We start from the raw sequence: 16,821 nt of genomic DNA on the forward strand, positions 1-16,821 counted from the left end.
TATAGCCAGGAAAGAAACAAAATATCAGAACAAGAGCAATTTCCTAATAGAAATGAACAAATAGTTCTCAAATGAACTGAAAATTATTAGAAATCATATGGAAATTTGTTTCAAATCACTAATGATAAGAGTAACAAAAATTAAAACCACTCTGAAATTATACACTATTCCTAGAAAAATGGCAAAATGACAAAAGAGGAAACTAGCCAGTGTTAGGACTTTGGTAAGACATGCCTAAATTGTTGGTGGAGCTGTGACTGGATTTAGTCATTTTGGAAGTATGAAATTTTCTGTTTGACCTTTGTACAGATCATGCATGTTTTAACTTGTCTGCTTCCTACTTTTTTTAAATCATTTTATACTTTACACCCTACTACGTATTATTCAATCCAGTGGCATTGGCCTCCTTGCTTTTCTTTGTGTAAGGCACTTTCTCTCTAGGCTTCAAACATATTCACTGGCCAGAATTTTCTCCCTTCACTTCTCTCTACCTCTTGACTTCCTTTTAGTTCTCTCTAAAATCCCAGTTTTGGGAGCAACTGAGCAGCTCAGTGGGTTGAGAGCCAGACCTAGAGAGGGCCTTGGTTTGAATCTGGCCTCAGACACTTCCCAGCTGTCTGACCCTGGGCAAGTGCCTAACCCTTACCACTCTTCTGACAGAAGGTAAGGGTAAAAAAATCCCAACTTCTACATAAAACCTTTTCTGATCCTAATGATGCTGTTGATTATTTATATTTATATTATTTATATTTCCTGAATATAATTATTTACATTTTTTCTCCCCCAATGGACTTTGAGTTGAGACCAGGGATTTTTTTTTTGCCTTTCTTTGCATTTTCAGAGTGCATTTCAGAGTGGTTTTAATTCCTTGTTGGCATAGTACCTAAACATAGTAGGCACTTAATAAATCCAGGTGGATTGACTGACAATAATTCATTTGCTTAGATTTAAGTATTTTAGAAGTGAGTTTAAGTGTTAAAATGAACAATTTAAAAAATTCCATGTTTCTCTCCCAGGTTATTTATTATATATATATATATATATATTATATATTATATATATATTATGTTATATTAATATATAACATATTGTATTATATATTATATATATATATTAAGGAATTTGGGTTTCATGCTTCATTTTTCAGTCTTTTATTGACTGACTTTTGCAGACTTTTAAAAAATGAATTTAATAGGATTTTATTATCTATAGTTGTCTTTTTGAGAAGATAACAATGGCAGTAGTCCTAGTATTCTTGTTAATTTTAAATCAAATTGCCTATTTGCAAATTAAAATTATGATTCATTAGTTCGCACACTTGATTATGTATGGGTAAAAATATGAGCCTCTTCTGAATTGGAAAGATGCCTTTTCTCCATTTTTCTAAGCCTAAATCTTCCTTTCAAAAGTAAAATGGTTACATATTCTTCCAACAGTATTTGGTGTACTTATATTATCATAATTTGAAGATTTTAATGTTTCTAGAGAAAGATTCTCCTAATATTATTGATGAAAAGAAAATTATCTCTGGAATTCAAGTGACTTTCCTGAATTTACAAAAGAGTAAAAGACAATCTGTAATAAAAGCTTTAATTTTAACACTACATAGTCAGAATGAAGCTTTGTCAATAGCTACCAAAGATATATTCTCTGTCTCTTTCAGACAAGTAAGTAAAAATGAATGAAATCAGCTTTTTCTTATTATTCATTCAGCTTAAGTATGCCTATAGTGGTCAAGTACCTGTCTATAAGACTTATCTCATCACCAAGTCATCATTTAAAAAATTTTTTTCTTATACACATTCTAAAGAATTTCAATAAGGGAGTTTGTAATGCAGAAAAGTGACTGTGGTTTGTAGTTTGGACAGTTAAAGCCTTGGTTTAGAGGAAAAAGGAGAAATACAATAGCAGTTACTACTTGATAATTAGCAATTAGTAATTAATAGAGTAGAAATATTGTGTGTTGGTCTTTGTGTCAGAATATAAATCATATGATCTTTGACAGCACAGAGTTTCTAGTTCAACCATAATCTGTGCATGAATTCAAATTACTTGACATTATTTTAGAGCAGTGTTTATAGTTCTGGGCGCCATGTTTTTGTCTCTACCCTCTATCTCAAAATCTTGGGCATTCTAGGCAAAGTTTGCTTGACTCGAAAAACAAGAAATCAATTGATACGGCTATATATAATATAGACTCTACAAAGCAGAATATTATATATAGGTTGAGCCTAGCTGTGGAAATTTTTGCAGTCACATACCATTTGTAGTTCCTCTTATAGCATAGATATTCTCAAGAGCAGTTCTTATGTACATAGAAAAACTCCCAAGCATCTGGTCTTTTAATGTATTGCAGTTGTGAAATGAATGCCAGAAGAATTTAGGAGCTATTGCTGTCCCTGAGATTGGGAGAGAAACTGGGCTAGGTGTTTCATGAAATCCTCACCCAGCTCCTTGGATGAGTACAATGATAAATGTATGTAGTAATGGCCAATATTGACATTGACTTCTTGCATTGGTGCTTAACAAGATTTATTGTTCCTCTTAGAAAATGTGGAAATGCCATGTCAGTAAATCTTGTTAGATACTCAAAACAAAAAATCAATATTTGCCTAATAGTCCCATGGAAGGGACAATGTCCAGGTTAAAACCTAATATGCTATCACTGCTCAAACATTATAAATATTAATATGTTAAAAATGATTTTGATTTTTGTAAGGTTGTATATCATGTAGAAATATTAACAATTACTAAATATTATTTAAACCTAACATTTTGGTTCTTTGTGGATTACTTGAGTCATATAACAAGAATAATAAAAAGTCAAAATTATATTTTAAAATTTATTAAGAAAACAAGAATAACAGTATACCTTGTGCAAAAAATCTTTTCAATGATTCTTAATCATTATCAATTAAAAATTTAAACCCAATACATTTAAATTAAGTTTGAAATGAAATGCAGAATACTTGAAACATTTTATTTAACTGTGGTTTTCTGTTGTTAAACACTTAGAATGAAATCTATTTTGTTTTTATTAGGCGTTGGTTTAATAAAATGCCAATTAGCACTTTTGTTTCTCAAGAGACTATACAAATGTTCAAAGGCAATTTATATATTAATTTATTCAAATTACATTTATTGGGCACTTATTATGTGTTAGACATAATAATAGGCTCTGAGAGAGCTATGGTGATAAGTAAGCCTTCAGTAATATAATTGGTCTTTGGATATTTATATCCAATATTTTTATTATTTTTACATTGTACTTAGAAATTGGGCAGCTAAGTGGTGAACTGTATAGAGCACTGGAACTGAAATCATAAAGAATCATCTTTTCGAGATCAAATCCCATCTCAGACACTGGTTCTGGACAAGTCATTTTAGCTTTGTTTGCCTTAGTTTCTTCATCTGTTAAATGAGCTGGATAGGAAATTGCAAACTACTTCAGTATCTTTTCCAGGAAAACTCCAAATGTGCCGCAATGAGTTGTACATTCCGGAAATGACTGGACTGTAACCACTAGAAATTACTATATAAGAATAAGGTAGAGGTTTTGAGAATATTTCTTTTGGGATAATATTACATTTGACTTGTTTTTTAAAAGTTACATGAACTTTTAATACTGATAGATTATGAATCTTAGCATAATCTTATGAATTAAAGTTTTAAATTGTTGCCCAATTATGACACATAGAATACTTTTTTTGTTCCTCAGAACTTCCTTAACTCTAGTTTTGATCTACATGGGTAAAAATATGAAAAGGATTTATATTAAATTACGGCAGTTCTTTTCTAACATTTATCTTATGATCAAGATATCATTGGTGAATTTTGCTTTCTTGCTATGTAAAAATAACATTAGCAATTATATATTACTTTGTGTATATGTCAGAATACTTAAATTCTGAATGAATGAAATAGTATTTATTAAGCATTTAGTAATTACATAGCATTGTGTTAAGCACAATGTAAATATGATAGTCTCCATTCTCAAAGCAATCACATTCTTATGGAGAAAATAGTACGTGGAGAAGGTATTACCTATAAGTCAAAAGGAAAAGGTCTTATGGTATAGTGGGAAAGCAAATGGTAATGCATTATCTTTAATATCATTTTCACTCAAAACATCCACTTTGTTTTTGCTGTGGAACTATTTGACTCTGCCCCCAACATTGGTGGCAAGTACTAATGGTGGAGGTAGGGTGGGAAGGGAAGGTACTGTCACTCTCAAGGCTCCTTGGCTTTCCTTTCCATCAGTAACAATTGGTCAGAAGTTGGTATTGGTAGTAGTGAGCAAGGTTGCCCCTTCTCCATCATGATTTCTTTCTTCTTTGATGAATGTGTGGTTCAGGATGGACAGAGTAGTGGTCGAGGGGTTTGGAATTCAGGGTCCTGGGTGATCTCCATTTGGGTTTCAGGAGAGATAGTGTTAGTAGAGGTGATGGTGTGACTTGCCTGGGATGTGCTACCTTCTTTCTTTCCCCTGGTGCATCTTGCTACTTTAGCTAAGCTGGCTTGCTTGCCCTTTTTGGTGGCAGTAAGTCCACAGTTGGTAGAGATGATCTTTCCATAGGCTTTGATGAAATATATACAGCAGAGTAATGGGGGTGGTTTAGCTCTGTGGAAATTTTCTTTATTGACTGTTTGACATGTACAATGGGGATGATGAATAGAACTCTTACTCCAGTACAACTAAGGATCTATAATCTCATCAAAGTGGGTATTTCCTCCAAAAGTATAGATCACAACAAATCTGTGGGTGTCCACCTTTAAGCTTCTTCTTCATATTCTCTCATAAATGTGTCACAAATCATGTCTCATGCTAAATATGATTAATAGGCCAAACAAATGTTATTAATTCTTTATACTACTTAGATATCAATAGGATATTTTGGCTGTCCATCAATTATCCTCTCTTTCCAATCATGTGGTTGGTCTATCTTTTTAAAATAAATGTATTACTAACATTTATTTCCAGATATCAGCCCTTTCCCCCTCCCTGTACCATAGAAAGCATCATCTGGCCTGGAATACAGATGTATATGTATAGATTATGTCTTTCATGTTGCCATTTTTCAGTTCATTCTCTGAAGGTGAATATTGACAAATTATTCTTCAAATATTAAATCTGTAGCTGTATATATTGCTTCCTTGGTTCTGTTTGTTTTACCCTTGATTACATAATTTTTTAAAATAAATTAAGTTTTTAAAAAACGAATCTGCTGTTTCTTATGGCACAGAAGTATTCCATCACAATCATATATCACAATTTGTTTAGTCATTCTCTAGCTGATGGACAGCCCCTTGATTTCTAGTTTTTTTTTTTTTTTTGCTACCAGAAAAGAGCTGCTATTAATATTTTGGAACATGTAGATTGTTTCCCTTTTCACCTGATCTCCTTGGGAAACAGACCCAGCAATGGCATTGCTATATCCAAGGACATAGATACCCAGCTTTATAACTCTCTGGACATAATTCCAAATCATTCTCCAAAATGGTTAGATCAGTTCACAGTTCCACCAACAGTGTGTATTTTGTCTCCATTTCCACATAACCTCCGGCATTTTCCATTTTGCTCTTTTGTCATTTAAGTAAATCTGATGGATGTGAAATGAGCTTAAATTTTATTTGGTTTGCATTTCTCTAATCAGTAGTGACATGCATTTTTTTTTCATTTACAAATATATGGCTTTGATTTCTTCATCCAAAAATTGTCCATATATTTTTTCCATTTATCAATCGGGGATGGCTCTTACACATTTTACAAAGTTTTCTATATTTTTAATATATGAAGCCTCTCTCTGAGAGATTGCTTATGAATGCCCCTCTCCATTTTCTGCTTTCCTTCTAATCTTGGGAACATTTGTTTTATTTGTTCAAAAACTTGTCAACTTAATGTGTTCAAAATTATCCATTTTATGTTTCACATTTTTCCATTTTCTTTTGACTCATAAATTCCTCTCTTATCCATAAATCTGATAGGTAGTGTGTTTCTTGTTCCTCTAATTCATTTATGATATCTCCTTTATGTCTAGATCATGTATCTATTTTGAACTTATCTTAATGAATTAAGATATGGTCTATATCTAGTTTCTGCCAAACTACTTTTCATTTGTCTCTGTAATTTTTACCAAACAGGGATTTCTTATTCCAGGAGCTTATATGTATACTTTTATCATAGATAAGGTTAGTATAATCTTACACTACTGTTTGCTATGTGTATGTTCCATTTTATTGGTATTCTATTTCTTAGAATACAAGATAGTTTTGATAATAATCACTTTATAAACAGTTTAAAATCTGGTACTCTTAGACCTCCGTCTTTTATATTTTTTCATTAATTTTTAAGATTCTTGGTCTTTTTTCTTCCAAATGAATTTTGTTACTATTTTTTTCTGATAAATAAGGTAATTTAAAAATAATTTGATTGTTATGACATCTTCTCTTATTCCTATTACTAGCATTTTTAATACTATGCTAAATACTGTTGGTGATAATGGGTTTCCTTTGTTTACTCCTGATCTTGTTGGGAAGGCTTACAAATAATATTTGCTGATGGTTTTAAGTAGATGTTTCACATCATTTTAAGAAAAACTCCAGTGATATGTGTAATTTTCAATGTTTTTAATAGGAATGAGTATTGTAGTTTATCAAAGGCTTTTTCTGTATCTACTGATATAATCATAACCTTTTAATTACTTTTGTTATTAATATAATCAATTATACTGTTATTTTTCCTTATATTAAACCATTCCTGCATTCCTACTATAAATTGTTTGGTCACAGTGTATAATATTTGTGTTGCATTGTTGTATTCTCCTAGCTTGTATTTTATTTTATTTAAGATATTAATGAAGTTAGTCTAGAATTTTCTTTCTCTGGTTTTGTTCTTCCTGGGATAGCACCATATTTGTGAAAACTTCTTTACCTATTATTTCATATAATTTATTTTATGTAGAATTAGTTGATCTTCAAATATTTGGTAGAATTCACTTGTGAATCCATCTGGTCCTGATGCATTTTTAAGCAAGTTCATTTATGGCTTGTTCAATTTCTTTTTCTAAAATAGCTTTTAGATATTCTGTTTCCTTATCTAATAGTCTGAGTAGTTTATATTTTTGTAGGTATTCTTCCCTTTTGCTTACATTGTTGACTTTTTTGGCATATATCATCAAATTTGCTTCTAATAACTACTTTAGTTTTATCTTCATTGGTGGTATATTCACCCTTTTCATCTTTTTTCTCTGTTTAAAATGTTATTTTATTTAGGAAAAATTGAAACATAATTTAATCCAATTTGGTTGCAAATTCCTTAGCTTTTGCCTTTTCTGGCTCAGCAATATAAGTCACTGATTTCAGTTCCAGAATATTGCCACCACAGTTACAATGAATCTCATCATATCTGTCATTGTAATTGGTTTTGAGTCATTTTTTCTAGTCCAGGACAGCTTAGGATGACAGAAAGAGAGGTCTGTGTAAACTGGGGACAAAGCTGGCTGGGACCATAGCAAAAACACAGAACTACATGTGGGTTGTGGTACTGATGAGAGCAGCAGCAAGATAAATACCTAGTCAGGTGTACAAGAGTTCAGGAAATTCCTGCACTAGTACTGGGAATTGGATCAGGTGGAACTTGGTATCTCTGATGCCCATTACCTAATGCTAGATCACAGTTTCAGGGCAAAGAGGGGAGATCACAATTATGAGGGAGTATGGGCTCTACCAGGGTAAGGAACAGAGCACAAATCAGGAGGGCTGAAACCAGATTTCTCCCCTGATCTTATCCTGTTGGAAGTACCAGACTAATAGGACCCCAGAGCAAGGCATGAAAACTACAAAAGAACATAAAAGATAGGAGTTAACGCCAGTTGTCCCCTCAAAAGTGAGCAAAGGCTAACATAAATCTAGAGCCAGAAAGTAGGCTCAAAAAATGAATAAACCAAAAAAAAAAATAATCATGCTATTACTATGATGATAGGAAGTTCAAGACACAAACTCAAAGGAAGACAATGACTTGAAAGTATCTGTAAGCAATGCCTCAAAGGAAAAAGGAAATTTGGACCTAAGCCCTGGAAGAATTCCTAGAATAGCTAAAAAAGATATAAAAAATAAAAAATATTTTAAAAATAAAATAAGAGCAGTACAGGGAAATTTGGTGAAAGAAAATAGAGATATGAAAGAGAATAATAAAAATAAAATTAACAGCTGAACAAAATAATTTCCTAAAAATCAGAATTGGCCAAATGGCAAAAAAAGGTTCAAAACCTCTTTGAAAGAGAAGTCTTTAAAAATTTTAATTGGACAAATGGAAACTAAAGACTCCATGAGACATCAAGAAACAATAAACCAAATCGAAAGACTGAAAAAATGGGAAATGTGAGGTATTTTTGAGGAAAAACAAAAGACCTGGGAAATAGACAAGGAGCTATAATTTAAGAATTATTGGTCTCCCCAAAATTATGAAAAAGAAAAAGTCTTGACATCACATTTCAAGAAATTATAAGATATTCAGATATCTTAGAACTATAGGGTAAAGCAAAAATTGAAAGAATTCACTGATAACATCTTGAAAGAGAACCCAAAATGAAAATTCCCTAGCATATTATAGCCTAATTCCAGCACTCAAAGTCAAGAAGGAAGTACTATAAGCAACCAGGAAGAAACAATACAAATACTGTGGAGCCAGTATCACACAAGATTTAATAGTTACCACTATTGAAGGAATAGAAGACTAAGAATATAATATTCTGGAAGGCAAAGAAGGTAAGATTACAACAAAGAATAACCTATCCCATGAGGAAAAAAATGATATTTGATTAAATAGAGGACTTTCAAGCATTCCTGGTGAAAAGACCAAAGCTGAGTAGATACTAGACTCAAGAAAGCATAAAAAGGTAAATAAACATTAGTGAGGAAAATATAAAGAATTAAACAAAATTAAACTGTTTAGATTCCCATATGGAGAGATGACACATATAACTTTGAAGAACTTTATAATTGTTATGACAGAAGGAATCTACTTAGGCAGAGGTCTTGGGTGTGAATATATTATGTTGGGGTAGTCTCAAAAGAAGAATGGAAGGGTGAGAAAGAGGGAAGTTCTGGGAGAAGGGAAGGGGGTAGGGAAAGCAAGAATGGACATGCAAGGAAGAGTTTATATAATTGAAGAGAAAAATGATGGAGTGGGGCAGACATTTATATCTCACTCTCATCTGAACTTGTTCAAGGAGAGAAAAATATACATACACACAAATGGGTACAGAAATTCATCTTACTCAACCAGGATGTAGGAGTGAAAGGGACTAAGGAAAATTGGGGGAAGGATAAGAAAAAAGATAGATTAAGGGAGGCAATGGTCAGAATAAAAATGTAGCCTTTCTATGCCTATGCTTTTTAGTTTTAGCATGAATTCACATAAACATAACTTGGTCATAGTAAGTAATTTTTTATTGCTAAATTTTTACTATTATTTTAGTTTAAATTTGTATATTAAAATTTACTTCACCTTTAAATTCTTCTAGATCTGGGTTTTTTTTCTTTTTGTGGTTGTTTGTATTATTTAAGATTTCTGTTCCATTTTAAACTAATTTGGATATTTTATATTTTTGTAGCTAATCATCAATTTTTGGAAAAAAATTAAAATTGTATTGTCTGGTGTAAGGAGTAAAAAATAAAACTGAGATAACAGTGCTTTTAAATGGAAATTGAGAAGTTTCAAACTGGAGTGATTTGGGAGAAAATATAAGGAATTCTACTATGGACATGTTGGTTTTTTGAGATGACTATTTGGCTTTCCACTTTGAAATGTCCAATAATCAACTGATGTTTCAGACATCATCCTCAGGGGGAGAAATTGGACTGATATATAAATCTAAGTGTCATCAATAGAAATATGATAAGTAAGCTCATGGGAATTGATGAAGACATAAAAGAGTATGTAGAGAGACGAGTAGAAGACCTATAATGAAGCCTTGAGAACATGCTCACTTAGGTATGATATAGATATTGAACCAGCAAAGAAGACCTAGAAGTAGTAGTTGGACAGGTAGGAAGACAATAAGATGATTGCAGTGTTTTTAAAACCCAGTACAAAGAAAGTGTCTACAAGAAGAGTGTAAGTAATAGGGTCAAAAGCATCAAACATGGTGAGAAGACAAGTACCGAAAAAAAAAAAGGCCATCAAATTTGAGTGAAATGCTCATTTATAACTTTTGAGAAAGCAGTTTCATTTGAATGACAAAGTTTAAAACTAGATTTCAAAAGGTTGAGGAATAAGTGAATTAGAGGTGAAGAAATGAAGTAATATAGAGACCTTTTTCTAAGAGTTTGGTTGAAGAAAGAAGAGATATAGGAGGATAAGTCAAAAGTAAGATTTTAGTGAAACCTTTTAAAGGTTGGAGAAGACATGCACATGTTTAAAGACAAAGGGTAAAGACCAAGGAGATAGGAGAAAGTTGAAGATTAGAAATTGAGAGAATAGATGATTAAAAGGGTACTCTTCAGAAGGACATAGGAAGAGATGGGATCATAGGCACATGTGGAGGGGTTGACGTAGGTAAGATCAAGAAGGATACCTGTTTGTCAAAAACTAGAAGAAAAGAATGAAAGAGTGGCAGGGATGATGTCAAGGAATTTTTGCAATAAAGGGAAGAGAATAAAAGGGAGCCCACATTAAAATTCTTAAAGTTTCCAATTTAAATAATTTGAAATATTTAAAACCAATTTAAATGGACCAGTTGACAGTGATCTCTTTTAGTCACTCCTCTGTTCTCATCCTATGTTTATTATGTACATATTTTAATTATGTGAAGAAAGTTTAAGTGGATGTTATCCACACATGTAGGATCTTGATATGTTGTTTTGTAGCTTGACTTTTCCAGAACAATTGCTATGGTTACTAGAGTTATGAGGTGTGATACTCTCTCTCTTTCATTTTGGAATGGAGTGCAAGGTGATGTTATAAACATGAGCATTGTAATAACCTTGCACTAGGTTAACTTCCTTCAGAAAACTTCTCATTACTATAATAATATGTGTGTGGCTAGCTAAAAAGTATTTTATAAAAGAAATATATACCTTTGATTGGTATATTAAGAAGGAAAATGAATTAAAGAGCTACAGATTATAGAGGGTTTCTATAAAAACAGTTTTTATATTTTCAAACCATAAATATTACAGAGGAATCCTTAAATAAAAATTAGATGAAAAACATTTAATTCCTGTATTGTAATACCTTATTAACTAGTTGAATAAATTGTCTATGATAACTGATTGTATACTTTCTTGAAATTTTTAACATTTAAAATTTAGCACACTGAAGAAACTTAATATTTAAGACCTTTGATAAAGATAGATCTTTGTCTTAATGATTTTAAATATGGCAATACTTAGCCTTAACTTTTTTGAATATGTCTTTATTAATTTGAATAAAAATATTAGGTGTTATGGCTAGTATTACCTCATTTTTTTATATAAACAGACTGATTTCTGGCATACTTAGGTCTAAAAAAATTTGAAGATGAAAAAAATGAATTTCTCATATGTGTGTACTCTATTGAGATATGCAGATGGTAGATACAACCCAGAAATAAGCCAACAATTCTAAGTCTTTTGCTCAAGTCAAGACTATAATTGATTGCTCAAATCTTGGAATAAAATCACTTTCTTCACATATTCTTTGTCATGCTGTTGCTTATGGGTTTAGTAAAAATTTAAAGCAATACTTAATGAATGAAAGGGTTGTCTAGTCCAACTTTCCCCATCTTAAAAATGTGGAACAAGGTTCCACAGACAGCAAGTTTCAGAGGCAGGATTTGAACTGAGGTCCTCTGATTCCAGGGTTTATAATTGTACTTTCTACTGTACTTTCTACTGACTGTAATGTAATGACAGAGATTAGGATTCAACAGTAGTGTTTACTGTGGCCTAACATTTCTAAAGTTGTATCAGATCAGTTAGTGGAAAATAGCCTCATGTAACTTTGGATTTTGAATTTTCCTTAATTATAGAAGTAAGTTGCAATACTCAGCTAGATTCTTTGACATTTTTCATCATAGAATTATAGAATTTCAGAGTTGGAAGAATTTGGGAGGTCACTTTGTCTGACCATACAAGCAAAAGAATTCCCATTATAGTATAACTGACAAGGGGTCATCTAGCTATTGTCACTTGAAAATCTTGAGTGAGGGAAAGCCCATTGTCCCCCAAGAAGGCCCATTCTACTGTTGGATAACTCAAAATTGTTAGGATGTTTTCTCTTTGTAGCAAGTCACTGAAAACATTGTCTTTGAATGGATGAAGGATTCTGGAGTTCTCATTATCTAATCCATGGGAGCCATAAGGCTGTGTGACCTTATGATCATGAAAATTTAAAAAAAAAAACTTTTTTCACCCTTCTGTTATATGTGATAGAGAGAAGCTAAAAGTCTTGTGGGAGGTGATAATGAAGTAATACACTTGCGAGAAGATAAAATACATCTGTTGTGAGGTGACAGACAGTAGAGATGGGCAGAGTTCCTGTACAGATCTCCTGTGGAGAACAGCCACTGCCTTGGCATTGCTCCTAACACATTTTGGGGTTGTGGGGCAAGAAGGTGTTAAACTATGTAGAAGCCACCTGGGGCTGATGGAGGGGGTACTGTAACTCTTTGTATTTGCTGAGAAACTTTCTGTCTCCCTTTCTTGTTCCATTTCTCCTTCTCAGGGAGAATGTGTATCCCAAAGCATCTCTTTTTTTAAGATCTTCATTTTTTTTATGACTATTATTGACTATTGATTTAGTTTCTAAAAAGTGATATTAAGATAAAACTGTGGTTAAATCAAAAGCATTATGATGGGTCTGTAGGAATTTCCTTTCCTCAATGTCAGTTAAGAGTGAGATTTTCATTGATTGCCGAAAAATATAGAAAATGTTTTTGTTTTACTACGGTGTCTGGCTGGGACTTAATTGATTTTATTTTTATTTAAAACATTTTATTAAGTTACCTGAAGGTAGATAGAAAAATGAATTAGGATCTTTAATATATTCTCATGGGTAAAGAATGATGATAAATGTGGTTAGAGTTCCCTGTTACCCATTTAGTACCCTTTCCTAATGTCTATAATCATATTATTACTCCTACTTAGGATTATCAGCTATCATTCATTTCATAAATTTGAAATTTTCTTAATCATTAACGCTCAGAGTAGGAAGGAATTGCATAGGCCATTTAGGTTACCCCAGATATAAGTAAAAATCCTGCCTTCCATGTCCACTAGGAATATTTGTCCAACATGAAGTTGAAGACCTTCTTTAAGGAGGCTATCCTTACCTCCTTCTGTAGACTCATTCCACTTTTAGATTTCTTTAATTTTAAGGAATTTATTTTATTTCCAATGCCATAGAATCGGGATTTGTATTTATGCCTTCTGACTCCAAATTCATTGTGCTACATAATACTTTCACATTCACCCTTAATATATTTCTATAAATACTAATGGTATCCCCAATGGCACCAGCTTTCTATAGTAGTTTTACTACATTTTTCTACCTTTTTGAGACATCTCTTTGAACTGTATTGACTACAGGTCTGGTAAGGTGCTGCTTGTCTCCCCATATGGAAATCAGAAAATTTCATCACTAAAAGATTAGCCCCAGAGTGATTAATTTTTTGCCCATAATAATTAATGATCATCTTTCTCCCTCCTTTTTTAGTCTCTACAGCCTCGACTTTCTGTAAATCTTCTTGTACCATTGATTCAATTTGAAAGAACACAAGTTCTAGATATTTCCATGCTTATGTACATAAAACATTAAATAAATTTCAGCACAATATATAATTATTTGCCAAATACTCCCCCATCTTCTAATATCCCTGGGGAGAGACTACTCAAGGTTGAAAACCTATGTACTAGACCATAGAAAATAAAATGACAGATCCTTGGAGAATAGGAGATATTAAAAAAAAAACAGAATGAAATACTTGGAATATTGCCTCAAGTTCAACCGAATATGACCTTAAAAGGAAGAGAGGCTGTTCTCTCTTACAGTGTATTGTAAGATATAGTAAACAAGACATTTAGCTTTCTCATCCCTTCTTCTACTTCCTCCCATTATCACAGATAATTCTTACACTTATGTTGTTTTGATACAATAATCCCCAGGTCTAAGTTACCAGTTTTTAAAAGTTTTCTCATTTCTTTCACTAGGCAACTGGCATTGATGAACTTGCACTGCCCTGGTTGATGTCAAGAAAGAACTTCACTAAACCAAATGTTACACTTCTTGATCTCTGCTATGGAAAAATGGAAAATTTAAATTTACAATATGTGGTAAGAATTTCAAACCATCATGCATTCTTTTCTTCAGTACCATGTTTTATGTATAGAAGATGAAAGCATTTAAAAATATTTAATTAGGATTTGTAAGATATCACCCAGTAATATATTTTTTAGTATTTTTATTTAATAATATTCACCATATGTGTTTTTGGTTGTTGTTCAGTCATGTCCAACTCTTTGTGACATCATTTGGGTTTTCTTGGCAAAGGTGTGCCATTTCTTCCTCCAGATCATTTTACAGAGAAGGGAACTGAGTCAAACAGAGTTAAGTGACTTGGTTTACAGAAGTCACACAGCTAGTGAGTGTCTGAGGCCAGATTTGAGCTCAGGTCTTCCTGACTCCAAGCCTGGTGCTCTATCTACTGTGCCACCTACCTGCTCCTATTTATACTTGTATTTATTATATTTGTATATTGTAATAATAATAGAGGAAATGTGGCAGTGAAGATAGGGAGCTAAATTTGGATCCAAGAAGAAAGAGATTCAAGTTTGAACTCTGATGAATATTATTTGAGTGACCATGATCTTCTTTCTTGGAGGGAATTTCAGTGGCAAAATGGAAACGTTAATTCAATCACAGATCTAATCCGTCCCTCACTCTCAAATATCAAGCTTTAAAATGGTTGGTGATTTACTCTCTGGGGGTGTTTCTTCCTTAAACAAAGATCAAAACCTTTCAATGGCTTTTTAATTCTTAAAAATGTTCTCTTGATTTTTACTGTAAATCCCTCAACGAGCATCTCTTCAACATGGTGAAAAATCTTCCTTTGTTTTTTTTTATCTTGAATTTATTGTTCTAATAATAACCTTAAATTTGCACTATGTTTCATGGTTTTAAAAGCAATTTTCACACATATTAAATAATTTGTTCCTCAAAGCAACCCTAGGAGATAGACATGACAGTAACTGTTCTTATTTTACAAATGAGATAACTAAACTTTAGAGAAGTGACATGAATTTTCTTAGGTCACAAAACTAATATACAGGGTATGGAACAGTCTATATTAATTCTTAGCTATGCTATACTGCCACATTGCCTTATTTTTAGAATTGATATTGAGTATTGATTCCAAGGCAGAAGAGTGGTAAGGCCTAAGATATTTGGGGTAAAATGACTTGCCCAAGGTCACTTAGCTATGAAATGTCCAAAGCCAGATTTTAACCTGGAACCTCTTGTCTTCAGGCCTGACTCTCTGTCCACTGAGCTACCTAGCTATCTCCACCTAGTATATTTTTAATATTCCAAAAAGTTTCATTTTTCTCCTTTTACTTGCAGTTTTAGCAATGTATTGCATTGATTTTCAAAGATCTCAACATTTTCCCTGCAAGTGTCTTTTCCCAAATATTAAAAACCTTTCACTTGTTCCTAATGCCTTATCTATAACATTTATCTCCCTTTCCTCCTTCACCACTGTTGGATACAAATGGATTTTTATACTAACTTATCATTTGGCCTTTGCTGAGAGTACTGCCCATATTTAAAATTTTTTGTATTTGTACTGCATAAATTGCCTACCCATAGGAAGATTGGGGAAAAACCTTGAGCTATATATATAATGTAATATCTATTTAATGTTAATTTAATTATATATTTATAATTATGTATTTAATATTAATACAATTATGTTCTATATGTTATATAGATATATATTCTACATATTATATGATATATATTATGTATATTTGCTTTACAAATCAAATACCCAAGAAATCATCATAAATATCACATATTAACAAAGATCTCATGCCTTCATGAGGTTACAGGATACTGACCTTGACTGAAATAATATTCCTGTTGACTTTTTCATTAGTGTATTTTCATCCTCTCAGTTGCCTCCCTCACATTTTTTTTTGTTTTTTAACATTCTGTTTTTACTTACTAAAAAATGTAGACAGATATACCTTGTTACCCTCTAGGATAAAATACAGACTCTACTGACATTTAAAACCTTTAACAATCTGGCTCCAACCCCTGGTTCTACACTTACTGTATTAACTCTCCATCCTTACCATATATTGTAGCCAAACTAGTCTACTTGCTCTTTCCTATTAATTTCTCTTTCTGTGCCTTTGCTCAAGCTATATCCCACATTTAGTAAGGGTATAAGACAATATTTGAACTCATCTTTTAGACTCTAGATGTAATGCTTTTGTGGCACCAAGACTAAAAAGTTAGTTAATTTTTAACTAGGGGTGTCTAATAAAAGCTCCATAGACATAAGGAGTGAGAAGAACAGGGGAGTTAAAGGAAAAAAAATATCATTTTCTAAACATCCCTTCAGAGAAGAAAGTGGAAGGTCTGGGATGGATCCAACTCTGCCCCTATCCAGCAGGCTGAAGAAAGAGTAGGTTAGAGTCCCAACTAACTAACTGTATACTCCTCAAATATAGTTATGCCTACTGATATGATACATATTCCAAAGTTTTTTTCAGCTCTTCCCTAATTGAAAAACATCTACTTTATTTCCATGCAAATATCTTATCATTTTTATTCTTCTT

The 16,821-nt window shown here is 32.3% G+C and overlaps 1 protein-coding gene across 10 annotated transcripts in view; it reads left to right on the forward strand.

Annotated features, from left to right (window-relative positions):
- Positions 1-16,821, forward strand: part of LOC103103181 (uncharacterized) — a 275,130-nt gene that overhangs the window by 166,831 nt on the left and 91,478 nt on the right. For all 10 annotated transcript variants that reach the window (XM_007486577.3, XM_007486573.3, XM_007486581.3 and 7 more), the window contains one exon: positions 14,191-14,313. In XM_007486577.3, coding sequence (XP_007486639.2) covers positions 14,191-14,313 — 123 coding nt within the window. The remainder of the gene's footprint in view (positions 1-14,190; positions 14,314-16,821) is intronic.

The sequence above is a fragment of the Monodelphis domestica genome, chromosome 3 (assembly GCF_027887165.1).
Source record: "Monodelphis domestica isolate mMonDom1 chromosome 3, mMonDom1.pri, whole genome shotgun sequence".
In the NCBI taxonomy this organism is placed as follows: Eukaryota; Metazoa; Chordata; class Mammalia; order Didelphimorphia; family Didelphidae; genus Monodelphis; species Monodelphis domestica.